General features: G+C 52.5%; 4 protein-coding genes across 4 annotated transcripts; 1 reads left to right on the top strand and 3 right to left on the bottom strand.

Annotated features, from left to right (window-relative positions):
• Positions 1-34: 34 nt before the first annotated feature.
• J4E85_006124 (uncharacterized protein) lies at positions 35-2,956 on the bottom strand (the record flags this gene model as incomplete). The annotated part of the gene is made up of 3 exons (XM_051470364.1): positions 35-442; positions 502-1,752; positions 1,805-2,956. 3 exons carry the CDS (start codon positions 2,954-2,956, stop codon positions 35-37), a joined length of 2,811 nt encoding a protein of 936 aa, XP_051325852.1.
• Positions 2,957-3,641: 685 nt separating this feature from the next.
• J4E85_006123 (uncharacterized protein) lies at positions 3,642-6,065 on the bottom strand (the record flags this gene model as incomplete). The annotated part of the gene is made up of 1 exon (XM_051470363.1): positions 3,642-6,065. The coding sequence occupies one exon, from the start codon at positions 6,063-6,065 to the stop codon at positions 3,642-3,644; it is 2,424 nt and encodes an 807-aa protein (XP_051325851.1).
• Positions 6,066-7,733: 1,668 nt separating this feature from the next.
• Positions 7,734-8,687, top strand: J4E85_006122 (uncharacterized protein; the record flags this gene model as incomplete). The annotated part of the gene is made up of 3 exons (XM_051470362.1): positions 7,734-8,103; positions 8,152-8,618; positions 8,673-8,687. 3 exons carry the CDS (start codon positions 7,734-7,736, stop codon positions 8,685-8,687), a joined length of 852 nt encoding a protein of 283 aa, XP_051325850.1.
• A 4,243-nt stretch (positions 8,688-12,930) lies between these two features.
• J4E85_006121 (uncharacterized protein) lies at positions 12,931-14,845 on the bottom strand (the record flags this gene model as incomplete). The annotated part of the gene is made up of 6 exons (XM_051470361.1): positions 12,931-13,692; positions 13,751-13,865; positions 13,893-14,172; positions 14,232-14,438; positions 14,501-14,732; positions 14,798-14,845. 6 exons carry the CDS (start codon positions 14,843-14,845, stop codon positions 12,931-12,933), a joined length of 1,644 nt encoding a protein of 547 aa, XP_051325849.1.
• Positions 14,846-17,572: the final 2,727 nt, after the last annotated feature.

Below are 17,572 nucleotides of genomic sequence, written 5' to 3'. Positions count from 1 at the left end.
TATCAAATACACGTAGTCATCTACGAAATAGCCATCAATATCTCTCCACCAGAAACGCCCTCCGCTCAATCTCCCCCATCTCCCCCAACATCTTCGCCTCCTCTCGCTTCATCTCCAGATACGCCCTCACAAACTTTTGATCCAACGCCTCGTTAAGCGGTCCATCCTCTCTCAGCGCCTCCACAGCTTCCTTCATGCTCCTAGGCATCTTCTTCGTCATACCAACCGCAGCGCGCATCTGCTCATTCAGAGTCGCAGGATTGGCCTGAATGTCCTGTTCCGGGAAGATGAGGTCGTTTGCAGCGAGGCCGAGGAGGCCGGCAGCGAGAACGGCAGAGAGGGCGAAGTACATGTTTGCGAGACCGTCGACGCAGCGGAGTTCCCAGCGGCCGGGGGAGATGCGCCGGAGTGGTGTTTCGCGGTTTTGGGTGCCCCATGCTACCTGTGTACGTATGTCAGTATGTAGTTGTTAATTTTGGGGGTTAAGAGAAGGTAATTTACCCATGATCCGCCTGTCCAAGAGTTGTCCGCTACACGTCCGTAGCTAACCTCCTCTGGCATGGTGAACGCGCAAATAGCAGGGAGATGCTTCAACACGCCCCCGACGAAGAACTGCATGTCCCTCTCTGGCGGGTGCAAACTAACATGCGCGTGGGCAGCCGTGCCCATACCCTCGAAAGGCTTAGGGTGCAACGTGGCGCGCAGTCCATGCAGACTAGCTATCTGAGCAATGACCTGTCTGGCCTGAATCAGCGTGTCGATAGCGAGTAGAGGAGGATGAGGCGGAAGCACGAATTCGTACTGCCCTGGTCCTGATTCAGCGTGGAATTGTTGCACTTCGATGCCCATTTCCTCAAGTGCGAGGACGATTTCGCTGAGGAAGGGGAGTTGCAGCCATTGTTCCGGTGTAAGGGTTCCCCACGCATGGGTCTTGGTCAAGGGTGAGTAGGGCTCAGTTTGGAAAGGGTTGGTGGAAGTGGAAGGGGGGTTTCGCGAGAGGAATGTGACTTCTATTTCGAAGCCGATGAGAAGGGATGTCGCGTAGTTGTATTGGAGGTCGTTGATTAACGTTTCCAGGTTGTTTCGTGGGTCTTCTGGAAGGGCAGATCCGTCTTCTGTGCGCCAGTAGCTGAGTACTGTTGCAGCGGGAAGGGGATCTTTGTTGTGGGTTACACGGAGGGAACGTAGATCGGGTTCGACGTAGACTTGGCCCGTGGTGTTTACAACTGGGGTAAGGCGATCGTTCTGAAGAGTGCCCGTGTTTCCCTGTGATATGCCAATGCGTTCTCCTTCGATTATCATGCGGGTAAACTCCTTGATGGGAACAATGCGACTACGGATAGTGGCCATGTAATCAAGCCATTGCACGTATATGAACTTCACTGTAGGGTTCCTTTCTCTAAAGTCTTCGAACAACTGAACGTCGTATACATGCGGCACCTTTGGCGGCGGGGGAAACGCCGGCTGCGTGTACGGAGACACTGACCGACTGCCTGGCGTGTTTGAAGCTGAGAATCGGTTGGGGATACTCATAGCAGGGGCTGGTGTCACTGCTGGAGACTGATAAGGTGAAGCCGCAGCAGGCTTTGGGTTGTAGGTAAGTTGTTTTGGATCCGCTTGTACTGTCTCATCGAATATAGCCTCGTAGCGCAGATCATACAGTACGTTGGAGTTGTTGAACATGATATCTTTCGTCATGCCAATAGCTTGGTGTGGGGTTATGTCGCCTTTTTGGATATACTCGCTGAGTAGCTGCAATTGTTAGCCTATAGGAATAGGCGTTTCGTCATCCCAGCGAACTCACCTGGAACCAAACTTCGCGAAACTGTAGATTGGCAAGCCAAAATGTCTCAGGGAACCAATGGCCATCAGATGAATATAACAGCTTGCTGCCAGGGACAAGCTCCATGGCTTGACGCAAGATTGCGGTCTGACCATCTCTACTGACCATTGGAAAGACCTCGCCGATGTCCAAGTACACATGTCGATATACGGTTGCGAGGTAGCCCGCTTCGCGCGTATATGGATACGCTGAATGAAGGAGTACGAACGGCACCTGGGGGTAGTTCTCGATCAATGGCTGCAGGAAGGCAGGGTTTGACTCAAGGAGGCTAATATCATTGTCTCCCAGGCCAGTATGTAGCTGAAATGGCTTCGCAAGAGAATCACCATGTGGCAATTGCTCGGACAGGATCTCCAGTGTGCGCAACACAAGATAGTCGTTCAGGTGCTTCTTTTCGATACGGTAGTTGCGTTTGCGAATGCAACTCTTGACGTAGCGCTCGAAAGGGTGTCCAACTGTCTTCGCAGCTTCTTCGTACTCTGGTTCGATATCAAGACCTGTTCGGTAACAGATGACAGATTTGAATCCAGCAACGTTGTCATCTTCAACCGCGTCTTGAATCTCGCGCTCGAAGTCTTCAGTAAAATTCGTCCAGACCTGCGGTAGAAACTTGGTCTTTCCCAGATCGTCTTCTGATGCATCTCGTACAAGATTCTCCATCAAGCGCTCAGCGACCGTCTCGATGCGCACAATGCGCTTACTGGGTGCCTGGGTCCAACGATCATGGTCGTCGTAAGGGAAGACTTTCTCCGGCCCAGCGAGTCCATCATCGATGAGGAGTGCGTGCACATTTTCGAAGCATCGTTGATGCAATCGTTCGGAGTTGCTCCGGATCCACTCAACCCTCTGTTCCAGAATGTCCTCCCAGTCCGCGTCCTCACCACATTCGTAAAGTCGGCGTAGCTGTTTGGCGGCTCGTAAATGGGGCAGTGATTTGAAGGTGTCTCGCAGAGCTCTTCCTTGAGCTTCCGTTGTTATGGTTTCAAAGGGAATTGTATCGGCTTGGTGAGGTAAGATGAGGTTGTGGGCGTGATTGTCGATGATGGGGTAGTTGTTGACGACATGTCGTAGTTGTTCAATAGTAGGCCTAGGTGGGGATATAGTTCGGTCCATATCGACACAAGGCGCTAGCCGATCGCTTCAAATGTGAGAGTCGCTGTCTAAATGCTGTAAATTGGGCACTCTGATGCAGTTGATGTCGCGTTTGCGTGGGGGAAAGACTGCTATGTATCGAGCGATGACGACAATCCGATGACGATCAATATAATATCACCAGAAAGAAGTCCCGAAAGTTGATGTCTTCGTGCTTTTGCGCATTACAGGCATGATCCAAGTCGAATGCGTTGTTCGTGAGGATGTGTTCCAAGGCCAGTCAGATGACGTCGGTGCAAGCGGAAATACGAAACCTCTGACTTCAAAGATTAGTACTCAGCGCATCGCATGATATCTGCATAGGATGTTGTCGTACTCGGCGTTGATCAGCGCGACAATGAAGGATGGGAGGAGGGGAGAATAGTGGCCCAATGAAAGTCATGACGAAGTGGGGCATATTTCCAAGGTTTTGATCTCGTGAGCATCAGCAGCCGACCTCCAACGATGTGCTTCCTACACTGACTAAATGGCTACTTTCATTATCTAAGCCGAAGTCTGATCTTCGTCAAATCCAAGTGCACAGGACATAACTGTGTAGTTTCGCGTTGGATGCCGCCAGGAGCACCAAGCGCATCTCCGTCGTCTGTAACAATGTGCTTTCTACGGGGTATATGTAATCAACTAGTCTTTTATTCCACAACAGCATCTAATCACCCTTGGGTCCCAATAGATTCAACTGTTTCAACCTTCCCACCATGGCCTTCGCACCCCGATCACCACCAGCAGCATCTTGAACCTCCTTGGCATGCTTGATCAGGTCCCCTCTCCAGCGATGGAAAGCACCTTCAATCTGCCTTGCTACTGTTTCACCTTCAACCCTGGCAACGAGTTGGCACACCCAAATCATTCTCCTTGCACTGACGAACCTGTGCTCCATCATGGGCCGGATAATAGCAGCTCGGACTACAGCTTTGGTAAACAGAGGACCGATTGGCAGAGAATGCGACTCAAGATAGTTGTATAGTTGGTAGATGGAGCGCCAGGTTGCGTTATGTGAACGGGTAGTAGCGATAGAGTAATGATGAGCTAATTGATGGACAAGCGCTGTGCGCTGAGAGAACGGTATGTCAGCAGTGAGGTTGGCGTAGGCTGGCGGCAGCGCATGGTACTCCGAGGCGCGGTCCAGAATTGCGACAAATTCCCGACGGGCCTGTAGAGTTTCCATCTCTTCTTGATCGCTGACAAGCGTAGTCGAGATCGCTGGTCCGGCGAATTTGTTAAGAGAATCGGAGATGTATTGGCATGCACGTAATGTGGAGGCGTGCTGTTCGCGCTCCTGGACTGTCTGCAGGTTTGGTTGCTGTCGGAGAGTGGGCAACTCAGCGGCGAGACGGGTTTGTATGGCCTCTATGTTATGTAGTGGAAATCGATACTTTTGTACAAGGTATTGAAATCGGCGCAGAGACCGAAGGCTGGCGTGGGATGTGAACGTATGGACAGCCATACTCATCATCGGCCCATATTGAATGGAAGCCTTCCGCATGCGCTTAAAGACCTTGATCACTTCGTCTTCCATTCTCAGTATGCCTTGCTGCTCCAGTGCAGAGGCCGCGTAGGCGTGTACGCACTGTAACCAACTGTCCTTGTACACATCATAGCCTGGCTGCTGTGCCGTACGGAACGCGAGAGCATAGAGTAACAGAAGTGGCCGCTTAGTACCCGTACGTTCGCTCTTGAATACATCCGCAGCCACCTCGGTGAAGGCGATTTGTGTGTAGGTGCTATTGGAACGGGTTGCATCGAATCGGGCGTCAAGGTTTCCAAGGACTGTCATCCACGCACGCGCACGGTGCCAGTACGTCTCAGCCGACAATCGTGTCTTCCTGACGACTTGTATGAGGGACAGAGTCACCGATGAAACTAGCGACTGGAGTCGTTCTTCAGGCAGGAAGAAAAGTATTTCCTCGACAGCGTGGAGATAATTGTGAGAAGCGCGTGCAATCATCGACACAATGACTTGTTCTGCGTTGTCGAGATCGGCCAGCAGAGAACGTATCGCCTTTCGCAAGTTCGAAGCCTCGATCTTGTCCGCAAGTAAGCAAAGATCGCCTACAGCACTTTGGCCGGCTTCAGTAACGTAGGAACAGCTGCGAAGGGCTGACCGGATCAGTGTGAGTAGTTGGGTATCCTGTAATGAGCTTGTTGAATCTGCAGCTGATGTAGCGGCTTCTATCATCTTGGAATATACGCGGCGGTGGACACGGGAGGCATGCGGTAGATACGCGCCAGACGTTTCCAGACACTTGAGGAGGTCGAGACTCTCGGGTGTGTACGTGGGAGGTAGATTGAAAAACTTAAGGCCGGAAAGAATGCGCGTGTGATCCCAGCGGTTTTCGGTCAGATGCTTGACTACCATGACGTTGTAGACCCAATCGATATTGGTGGCTGGGCGACATGATATCCAGCTCTGATGTAGTAATCGGCCGCGTTCGGTACTGGACATAGTTCCAGCGTTTGCGATCTTTGTCTTGAAGTCGTCAAAATGCGCCTCAGGATCCAGCGCATCGACTGTGCATTCCCCTGGTCTGCTCAGATGTTTCTGCGGTTTATCTTGCGAAGTGTTCTGCGAGAAAGGGTATGGGGCACCGAATGCAGAAGCGGTAGTCGTCGAAGCTGCGTGCTCCGTGGATGTACGGTCGGGTTGCGTTATTGGCAAACTTGGAACATGCTGAGCTGCTGTCGATATTAGCTGAGTGTATGTGGAGAATGCGCTGCGCAACGTACGCGAAGTCAATGGCTCTGCATGGGGTTGTAAAGATGGTGCTTCGTATCTCCAAGTGGGCGGATCATCTTTGCGGAAGCCAAAAAGCGCACCGAGATTGAACAGTGGCGCAAAGTTTCCCTGAGGGTAGAAGCCCGCTGAGACAGTCATGCGGCGCTTTGCTGCCCTCCTCCTGGCCTCCAATGGCCCCGGGACGTGGCTGCCATGGCGCTTCTGTTGCGGGCACGAACTGGGGAAAAATCGATTGAGGGCGCCGGTGAGGAGGTCGTCAGAGATCCATATGTGCTGGGAGGAGGAAGACTGGAGCGATTGCACTGCTCGGCGACAGGCAACGGGCGGACGGCGCATTAAGCGTGGCTGGTCATCGGAGGCCCTGGTGAAGCTTGGTTCGATGCTGAGCACGCGTCCCGATCGGGAAGTGGGAAATGCACGTGACACGGGTGACTAAGCGCATTATCACGAAATCGGAGGGGCCTTGGAATCCGGTAGCACTGCAGTCCGGCGGCGACTTGGCGCGACTTGCTACAAACCTGGGGAATCTTGACACGAGCATGAATCTTAGGACGAGCTTGCACGATGCGGCTGCGTCCCGCTCGTGTCTCAGGTCACCCAAGCATTTTGACATGTGTCTAACTCAGCCGTTGGAGGTTCTGTGTATGTGGCGCTGTATGGAGAGGCACAACGGTCACTGTTGAGATACTGGCCGCTTAATCACGATGCAGATGTCGTGCATGTTGCTTTTTCTCGGGCCAGAGTGCGTGCAACCTCCGCTATGCTCACCTCACATTTTTAAACTTTCATCGCGATTGTGTCGGGCCGCGCATGTCTAGACTGTGGTGTTCGCATTTCGGATAGAGCGGACAACGGCTTCCATGCTCCAGATTCCGGATGTTAGTTAAATGAGATTCCACATGGGAGACGCGACTCGACCGTGGCCGCGTCCCACTCCCGCCTTCCACGATGGTAGGCAGTCCCAACAGCGCAGTAGTGGAGCGCGAGAACGTTCTCGACCTGGCATCCATCGCAAAAAAGCATCGTGCGCGTCCTGAGTATCGCAACGTCAGCGACACCCTCTGGCCGAGCGCTTGAGTCGCTTTAGTGCCTGACCGCGCGGTCCTGGGTTAGCCTGCGACCACCCCTGCCGCCCCCCCGGCAAGCATGAAACGCCGTGCGGCCAATGGCGGCGCTGTTCCTGGCACTAGTGGGCCGGCGCCTTGCCCAGCTGGGCCGACGTCGTGACAGGCTGTCGCGCACACGAGGCCTTGGATGCATGCCGTGAAGGCAGGTGAGAATACCGCGAGGATAGACTTTGGCGCAGGAGATGCGAGGGGAGCTCGAGGACGCGCTGCAATTTAGAGGCATGCGCTGTCCAAAGTTACAGGGCGGGTGGGCTAAAGATGGCGGCAGTCAGACGCAGGCACAGGCTAATTGCCAAGGCTGGCTCCTGCTCCTGGCTGCATGCCTGCCTGTCCTAACTGGGGCGCACTCTCCTGTCCTCTCTTCACTGCGATCCACTCTCAGGGCCCGAGCCTCCTCTCGTTTGTCTGCTTCACGTTGTCAATCGTCGACACCCACAATCGTTTTATCGCATCACTACACTCTCTTTACCCAGAACCCATCTCCCGTCGATTCATTCCTTTTGCGTCACTCTACGGGGGTTCTCTCCAAGGGGCAGCCGACAAGTTTCATCGCCTCGACTTCTGCCACGACGCCCCCCGTTTCAACACCACCAGACGGCCCTGGGCATCGTTGATCGAGCCTCCAGTCCCAGTCCATCGCGCCTGTCGACGACTCCATCTCCGCCGCCATCCCCATATCCACTCAGCCTTACATCCACGCCGAACCCCAACAGCTCGCTCTCTCACCACCATCACCACCGCCGCCGACTCGGACCGCCCGACCTATCCACGCCCACAGGGCCTTGCATGTGTCGACGCCTCTGCATATAGCCCTCCGTGCGACACGCTGTCACCGCCGACCGACGCGCACCACTAACTAACCAAGCACATCACCACAATGGTCTACATCAGACTCGCCTCCGCCCTGGCCGCGGCCTCGATGGTCATGATGGCCGCCGCGGAAGAGAAGCCGACGCCAACATGGGCGACCGTCACGGACCCTATCACCACACCAACAAAGACCTTAGGAGCAAGTGCCATGGTGAGCATCGGTTGCTTCGAGACCGGAATTCCACTCGAGAACCACGGCTCTTTCAACTTCCAGTCGCCTGGTAACTGTCAACTCGTTTGCATTGAGCAAAACAAGCCCGTTATGGGTCTGTCGAACGGCGAGGAATGCTGGTGTGGTGACGAGATTCCCGCCAAAGAGTGGCAGATCAAGAACGAGACATGTGGCACCACGTGTAGCGGCGACAAGACATGGACCTGTAAGCTGACAACCTTCCCTTATTTCGCTCCCGACTGACAGCGCTTAGGTGGTGGAAAGGACAAATTATGGGTCGTTCTCACCGGAACAACTAGGAACCCAGTCGACTTTTACGAGCCCGAAGTAGAGAGCAGCAGCTCAGTAGCACCAAAGCCGTCGTCCGCTGCTCCGACATCAACCGGTGCCGCCCAGGCTTCGGCCACTCCATCTGCGGCGCCCGAAGAAGACAGCAAACCAAACACAATCGCCATCGCAGTGGGCGTAGTCGTCGGCATACTAGCCCTTGCCTCGATCATGTTCGGTGTATGGTTCTTGCTCCGCCGGAGACGTCAGCACCAAGCAGAAGAAGACTACCGTCGCAATGCCGCCAACGTGAATGCTTTCGTCAACGGCGGCAAGCTACACACCAGCAACTCGTCCATGAACGACTCGCGTCTGGACCCGAGCTTCGTCGACCGGAGGCAGAGCAACGGCAGTATTGCAGACAACGAGGACTACTCGAGGCGGATATTGAAGGTATGCGATCCACGATGCCGCCTGACGAAACGCCACTCACTGACACTCCACTAGGTTACCAACGTATAAGTGCCTCAAACAGGGCAATTGGCGCAACACGTGCGCTCTTCACGTCGACCCTCTCTCACGACTGGCGTCGCTGACGAACACCTCCATACCCTGACTACGCAACTACCTAATCTCCTTCACTACCATGTCTCGCACCACGGTGCGCGCAATCACGCTTTGACGACGAGAGTAAGAATCATCTTGCGATTTAGCCCGTTACTATTCAGTACACGACGGAACCACCATACCGTTGTGCAGACCAGCATTTGACGAGGATAAAGAAAGATTTGTGGCGGCTGCACCGAAGAATCTTTTCACCTCTCTTGTGTTATATCCAACCTTTTCTTGTTTCCTCAACTGGGCGTTTGTGGGGTGTTAGATACCGGGCAATTGAATGGGTCACTTATAACTCCATCCGGCGCACAAGAGCACCACGGTCGCTCTCTTGTCTTTGTTCTTTGTTTACGGACGGTAATTTCGTCCAAGCCATTCCTTTACCTGAGGGCATTAGTTCCTGTCCTGCCGCTCCCTATCCCCATGTGTGCTCCTCTTGCCTGTCGCCATGTAGCCACCCTGCCAACAAGCACCCCCCATTTTCTAGCTACTCTATCTACCACCTCCGCCAATCAAAATCAGTCACATTACATGATGTATCTACTGTGACACTCGAAGCAGACTTGCAATTACTCCTACAGACTTGGTGACTCACCGCAATTACGAGCATTATCCTCACAGCCACACAACCAACGTCATCAACATACCATGCTATTCAAGCTCTGTGCACCAGTTATTGCACATGGTTGTGTGTCACGCGAGCCCTCGCGATGCCCCAGCCTCCCCTAGCCACACTAGCCCAACATTTTCAGCCTCAGCCTTGCACATCACCATTAAAGCGCTGTACAGCTACCACCAATGAACATACATCTCCCTCCCCCTCCCCATACTTTTGCGTCGATCACCCAGTTAATCACCACCCTTTTCGAGAAAGGCTCGAGGTCACGCGAATTGGGATTGAAACGCACCTACAACGCAGCGCAATGTTACCCAAGGCAAGATTGAAACCAAAGTGACCCAGACGAACTTGACCGCCTTTTTTCTCCGCACTTTGATGCGTGAAATTGCCTCGTGAAAGAGCCGACTCCGAGGTGCCCGTAGTCCAAGTGGCTGGGTACGGCAAAAGGTGGGGAAAGACTTCGGCGATTTCGGCCTCCCTTCTTGTTTCACCACCCCTCCTCCGTCCTTGCTCGTTTCCCTTTCGCTGTCGCCGTGAGGCTGAAGAGTGCGGACCCGTGATCTCCCCGAGGGTATCGACAAATTTCCCGACCAAAGAAGGGAAAGAAGGGTCGGCTTGTCTTGATGTTTTGACATGCGTGCTTTTTTGTTCTCGCACTTGCTTTGGCCTTGCAACGGGGATTATGTGCGTCGGTGCGTTTGTTACATGTTCTGGGAAATGAAGGGCTTCGGCATTTGGAGAGCATGTGCGAAGGTCATGGCATCTGGGCGTTTGTGGGCTGAGAGGGAGGGTTCGTTATGCCGTTGATGCCGTTGCGGTTGATACTGACTCTCTCGTGCATATTGTGGCTCTCTTGTAAAGCCGAGGTGAGGATTCGGTGGGTTTTCTTTTTCCTTCGCTGCTTTGATGTGTCCTGGGGTCTGAAACAAAACTGAAGGCGCGGCGTTATGTGGTAGGCATTTTGGGAATTGGAAACGCGAATCCGAGCTTTCTAGATGTTTGGTATTGTTCGCTACCAGAGAGTTCGCTGGGTCGAAGCTAGGCTTGAAGTTGTACCCTGGAGGTGTTCGCTGGGGTTTACGGTGACGGACTAGTACGGCAGACTGTACGTTATGCTCCAAGGCTTGGTGTGGCTAAGAGTTGGAGAAGGAAAGCCTCGTTGTAGTCACCGGCGGCAGTGACGATAGCTAACCCAGCGATGAAGGTCCCCGATGACGGCACCATCTATTGATGGTCTATTGCAGATAAAGTCTTGTTTGATGAGCTATCATTCGATGAGAGTGAATACAGCCAGTGTTGTCCAGTCAGGAAAGCTTCCAAGTCGAGATTCGTTCATACGCAGAGCTTTGTCTGCTCTTCCTCATCTCATCCCAGGACAGACAGCCAACGACCTAGCTTTCTTTCGATGATGAAATAGACAGACTCTGGGATATGGCTGTGCAAGGGAAACAGGTTGTTGAGCTCCTCGCTGGTATCGAAATGCCCATGAAAACGCTCGTCGAGTTTGCAGGAAGCGACAAGGACAACCTACTGATCGTTTCCTCACACCCCACTGCTCCCTCGATCAACACTGTTCGTCACGAGTATAGCACCATGCTCACTCTCCGTAACATAGGTCACTACATTCTGACGTCATACTAAGACGACTTGATCGTAACCTGGTAATAGCTGACGAGGGCTTAAGATCGGTCTTACTATCGGACACGCAGGGGTTGATGTCTATATAAAGCACCTACCTAGGAAGAGAAGCACCACCTACCCTACCGGGCTATATGACCGCACACCTCCGAGTACTATGAAGCGGAGGTGCCCACGAGGTGGATTGCATGTACAACAATAGAGCAGAGAGACCATATGACGCGCGTCTCTCTCGCTCTCACGCATCCCCAATACTTTGACTGAATCAGAGGATCAGTCATCACTACCTAGGTAACGAGATGCGTGGCACCGCTATCAAGAAGCGCCTGGTTCACTACCTCGATATATCGCTCCATCGATCGCTTGACCTTTCCTTTGCTTCGGCTCTCGCTCTGATCGTGCCTGCTATCTTGACCATCGCACCTTATACAACGAGAACCCAAACAGGTCTGCAGCCTACATTAAGATAAAAAGGTGCAAAGTAGGTAGCCTGACGCTGATTTAGGCTCCAGGGTGTGAGTTCGGTTTCTTCCTTGCATGAGGCGATAGCTTCATGCTGCGTTGAAGCTTGGGTTGTCAGTCGCGGTGGACTGAGAGGATTGGTTGCGAGAGTCTACATGTGTATCAATGAAGCCAACGGCAGCCTGTGTGAGGATAGCATATGCGATCGGATAAGGAAGACAGCAACAGGCTGGTCAGAACGGCATGTTACGCATCTGAGCACGTAGACGTCTGAGCTCATAGACGTCTGAAGATGCTTTTGATTCCATAGCAGTACGATAGTGTAGTCGATAAGCCTCTCCTGAATGGCGAACTGATGCTTCTTATTGGTGACAGGAACACTTCGATCTCTGTCAAAGGACTCGGCTTGGTATACCGCTAGACTGAGCCGCCTCACAGTCGGTTTTTGCTTATCGTGTTCAAGCCATCCCACTGGGGACTCGGAGTCGTACCGCTGGTTACCCGCTTCCGGTCGATGCGACGAGGCATTACATGTACGTGCAAGGCTCTGGATTGTCGGAGAGATGGTAGATACAGACTGATTTTAGCGAAGAGTAGTATTATGTAGAGATTGGATCAGTCCAGGCCAATTCCTTATCGACGATGAATAGTACTGTTTCCATCGGTAGTGGGTTATGACGATATGATCATGAGACTGTCGCGTAGAGAGCGTAAAGGCTCTTCCAGATTCTCTTCTCCCATGGTGAGCCAAACTGGGATCTTCTTTAGCGTAACTGCCTTTTCCCCACTATGCGCATGTCGCCAGACCATATCCATGTCATCATACGTTGATGGCTAATCTGTCGAGTCGCGTACTTTGGCCGGTACCAAGTATGATGGAGATGAGTTTAAACGCTTGCGAATCTCTTTCTCAAAGGCGTCAAGTTCGGTGTTTGACAGCTGAGGCACCGTACGCTTGATGAAATTCTTGACATGTTGGACAGTTATCTCACCAAAGAGCGCCGCATCGGTGATAGAGCAGCGACGGATGATATCCTAGGTTTCGTGATTATCATCGTTCTCGTTATCTGCGGGTATACTTTTGTCTTCTTCCAGCGATGCCTCCTCTAGCTCTTGCTCTTCCATATCTTGCTTGTCCTCTTCTCGCCTTTCGTGGGACTCAGTGTTCGCGTAGTCGGATGAATCATCGTCGCTTTGCGGCGTGCGCTTGCGGCTGGCACTGGGTCGGAAAGCGCGACTGTTAGCTAAAGGCGCATCGCTGCTCTGTTGAGACCGTGTTTGTGAGGTCGGTGCTTCATTTGCCTTCTGTCCTCTGCCGTAAGTGGCCCGCTCACTCGAGGCTAGCGCTACAATGCCACCAAAGAAGTCACAAGAAGACAAGCCGCTTGCTCGAATAACGCGCAAGCAGAGAAAGACGTCCAGGATAGCGCCCTATGAATTATCACCTTCGCACCACTCGTCCTCGACGTTCTCTTTGTCCTCGCCCTCCATCTCAACTGCTCTCCTCTTCCTCCTCCGCTCGCACGCTTTCTGCTTCTTGGTCTCTTCCTTCGCGAGAGGGTCCGCGACCGTGGTGTTATATCGTGTGAGGAAGGGGTTTCCTTCAATCTCATATAGCGATAACGCAAGGGGTTGCGGTTTGGGCTTGGTAGATTGCCTCGGCCCCTCCCGCCGCTCTGCGATCAATCTGAAAGTCAACGCATGATTGCCGTATCGGTCGATGACTTCGGCTCTATCCCAGTATGATGGCTTCTCCGTGAGTTCGACCTCCATGGTCTTCCGCATCGCCTTGATCCCTTCAACCTCCTCTTTGCTTATCTTCTTGTAGCCGGTAAGGAGGACGTTAAGAGTGGCGTTGCTTAAGTTGGGGATACTGAGAATCGTGCGAAGAGTGGTGCTATCTGCGCCGTAGTTCTCGAAGTCAGACATGCGCAGAATAATACCCGTTGTGGTCTGAAAGCGGTACTTTGTTGAGCTGAGGAAGCCTTGCAGATGTGCCGTGCCCCAGACCTTCACCATCGCGTAGTCAATCCAACGCTCTTTAAGCGCATTGGCTCTCATCGTATGAGTGACTACAGTGCCGTGGTAGCGGTTAAAATACTCCGGGTGCGGGACTGAGAACGCGATGCGCTTGATATTGTTGTCCTTGTCGTACTCGATCCAACACGGTGGCGTCTTGCTTGATTGGTACTCCTATAGAAGTACGAAGTCAGTATGTGTCTCATGTGCAGTTCATACAGTTATAGCTTACATTGTTGCCACCAGCCAACCATATTTGTTGGTGCTGAACATGGTTCGCGTCTAGGTAGGACAGATAGATAGTGACTGCAGCTGCTCCGACAAGTAGGGCGATCTTTGCCTGCGATCTTGCCAGCCATTCCTAGGCGACACACTGCCAGAACAATCTCAGGTTGGTGGGGATCTCGTCGACAACGTTGCCTAGCCCGTCGATGTTGTCTCGGTTGATGCGACGGGGGAATACGTCGACGTGGAGGGCGCCGGTCGGTCGGACGGACTTCAGGTGCAGCCCCAACTTTGAATAGAGCATATTCATACACTGATTAGATAGGTCCATCGTCGTGCCGTAGGAGGCGTGCACCGTACTGCCATCTTTCGCTGTTGGGTATGATGACACTACGACCAGGCTGTCTTGGATGCTCCCCGTGTACTTGACTGCAAGGGCACAGTTAGTTCAGCCGCCTTTTAGATCCCAAGTACCAAAGGAAAATTACCTAGCTGATCCTCTGCCATGTCCAACCACTTCGGCATATTGGTCCCGACAGGCAGCTTGATTGCTCGCTCAGCCTTGGCTCCCTCTTCCCACAACAGGTCCGACTCTTCGTACGTTGAGGGCCAGCTCTTAGGTTCGCGCTCGTGGCGTGGTATAGTAAAGGGCGGCGAATTGTGTGTAGTAATCTGGGCTAAAAAGTCTTGGACATCTGCAAGCATAAAGTCAGTATACCAGAGTACATCACATCTTGTACGAGTACGTGTAGCTTACCTTGCTGGCAAATGCCAGGGAGAAGCCGCTGGACAAGCGCCTCGATGTCGGTGGGGCTCAGGTCATCAAGTAGATCGTTGTCGCTAATGGCACACCCCTTGAGTATACTGGGTACATGCTTTTCTTCTATGCCTGTGGTGATGTCGTCTTCCATGAGACTGGCATAGACATTAATGCTGAAGTCGTTCTCTCCCTCGTCGTAAACTTCGGTAGGCGTCAATGTGTTGCTCTGCTGGCGCGGTGTTCGAGCAGGTATTCGAGCAGGGTCCGAGCAGGTGTCCGAGCAGGTGTTTGAACAGGTGTTTGAGCAGGCTTCTTGTTGTCTTGTCCTTTGTTTGGTGGCATTGTTGGACGTGTGATTGAGGGAGCGATGGAGCGGGGGCGTTGATGGGAAGTGAGACGCTCTCTTTGATAAGTGGGAGCTTGGTGAGGCTTGGTTGGTCAGACCCATGAGGCATGAGGAAGGAGCGCTGTCATCGAGCCCAACCATTTACCTCAGCATCTGGTTGGTCAGACCTATGAAGCACGAGGAAGGAGCGCCGTCATCGAGCCCAACCATTTACCTCAGCATCCCGAGGTTTATCTCAGCATCCTGAGATCTAGTTGGTTAGACCCACGAGGCACGTGGAAGGTGCGCTGTCATCGAGCCCAACCATTTACCTCAGCATCCCAAGGTCCGGTTAGCCAGAACCGTGAGGCATGAGAACGAATAGAGTGCGCCTTTGACTCAGACTGCGGTCTGGTCCTGGTTCGTGCTGGTCATCAAGATAGTACTTTGGTATACGGTATGATTGCGATAGCTTTGATGTTGTTCGCTGGAGTGCTGTGCATGAGGAAGGAGCGCTGTTATCGTAGCCTAACTATTTACCTTAGCATCTAGTTAGTTAGAACCGTGAGGCACAAGGAAGAAGCGCTGTTATCGTAGCCTAACTATTTACCCCAGCATCTAGTTAGTAAGTAGTATAATGCACGAGGAAGGAGCGGTGTTATCGTAGCCCGACTATTTACTCTAGTAGTACAATTCGAGACTTTGTAAATGTTCCCGCTAGCCTCGCCACTTGTATTAGTAAGTTTGAGGCTAGCAGTAGCCGCGCTTCAAATTTGTTATATTCTATTTCCAAAAAATGTACCTCTGTCCATCAATAAAAGACAAGACACTGTGCCAGAGTGGTTGAATGGGTGTGACTCGAAAGAGCTTGTCTCTATAAGATATCACAAATTGCAAATGCGCGCAGCACGGCTGCCACAAATGTAGTAATACAAGGAAGGGGAGACGAACGCTGCAGCAATAAGAGACTGTGGTAGTGAGCGGCTGCAGGCCTGCCAGACAGACGAAGGCTGCGGAGGCTATCCACTAAAAGCGAGAAGTGCGGAGGTGAGACACTGAAGACCGTAGAAGGAGGATGTGACGTTGGTGAGGTGTGGTTGGAGTGCGCTTGTTGATGGTATCCAATCTGTGGTTTCGGTAAGAGGCAGGAGGCAGGAGCGATGGCACCCACCATGAGTGGCTAGGATTTGTCTCGCGTTTGCTGCATACAGACTCGTGAAAGTTAACAACTAGGTAGTTCTAAAGTTGATGTATACGTCCACCTAAAAGTATTCTCAATAGTACTTTGGGCTTTTTGTCGTAATGCGACACGACTTGTAGCTACTCCCAGTGCTCAACTCCGGTGTCATCGGGATGTCTGCTTAGACTTCTCTTATATTCACTCCGGAGCAACTGACGAGAGACATGAGACAGAAGGGATGGTAATCCGATCCAGCGATGTCAGGCCCTCTGATCGGGCCTCCTTTGTCTACTCCAGAGCCATCGGTGAGAGGTATTAGGCGAGGGTAACGGCATCCAGATCTGAAAGCATCAGGAAGTCTGATCGGACCTCTTACAAGCATTCCGAAGTTTTTGGTAAGTATACAGGCCTGCCGGTATCAGCTGTGCTCCATTGTTCGTTTTCGGACCTGTTCTCAATAAGCAATGAGATTACGGCCGGGCAGTTTTGATTAAGATTCTGATCAGTCAAGGCGATAGGCGGAGGTGCTGTGATGCGAGAGAGGTGATTGGATAGTAATCCGACTGAGGATTTATTTACTTGGTCATATTCACATCTTAGAGTCAGCCGATCTGACAGGGCGTATTGTTCAAGCATCTCGCTAGGCGGCTAAGCATGTTGGCGAACCAGCTTGTCTATACCTTCTCTCGTCAGCTCGCAATTGAATGATGCTTGGGCGCCACTCGTGGAGCAATATACGCTTCGAGCGATGGGCGAAGATCGCCTGAAGACTGGATCATCCGACTGGATGACGCCCATGTCGACACTATGGCGTGTCTCTCCTGCACGACCTCGTTCACCGACTGGCCCAACAAGATCACTGCCATGAAGCCATACGGCCGTATGTGATTCCAGAGGATCATATATCAGGCGCCAGTTGACGCGGTAGGTCTTGAAAACTACCTCCTCGCTCCTCGACGACCTTCATCTTCATACTATCCATACACCTGAGTTCGCTTTCGAGACTTTCAATCCCGTACGAGCACATTGTACTTTGGGAAATAGTCGACAATTAGACGCGACGCAAACAGCATGAAGCTCGCCGCTACCGGAGCCCTTGTGCTCCTTATTCGTTCGATCATGGGCGCAGGCTGTCCAGACGGCCAAATTGGTGTTGGTACCGTACAGAGCTGTTTGATCGTCAAGTTCGTCCTTATCCATCCGAATCACCAGGGTACCCAGACGAGACCACGCGCTGACCTATATCTCTAGCCGCTTCCAGACTCAGTGCTCCGCGACGCAGGGTGTCGTCTTTGGAGAAGGCAACTGCAACACAGCGGATATCGAGAACATGTTCCAGGAGGACGGATATTGTCAGCCTAGAACTTTCGTTGATGGCGCCAAGGTTTTCTGCGAAGACGATGACATGACCGTCACGTCTGTTGCATACAATCGAGCGATTTGGGGGAATTGCAAAAAGCAACATATCGATTGTTCTGCTGGACCACTTCAGTACTTATACATCGATTATTGTTGCGAGAAGACAGAGGGCTGAATACGTCACTCAAGTGTTGCCGCGGCCAAG

The sequence above is a fragment of the Alternaria conjuncta genome, assembly GCF_024043145.1.
Source record: "Alternaria conjuncta strain BMP 0040 chromosome Unknown scaffold_8, whole genome shotgun sequence".
Taxonomy (NCBI): Eukaryota; Fungi; Ascomycota; class Dothideomycetes; order Pleosporales; family Pleosporaceae; genus Alternaria; species Alternaria conjuncta.
Note: the sequence above shows the minus strand (reverse complement) of the source record. Positions and strands in the feature narration are given on the sequence as shown.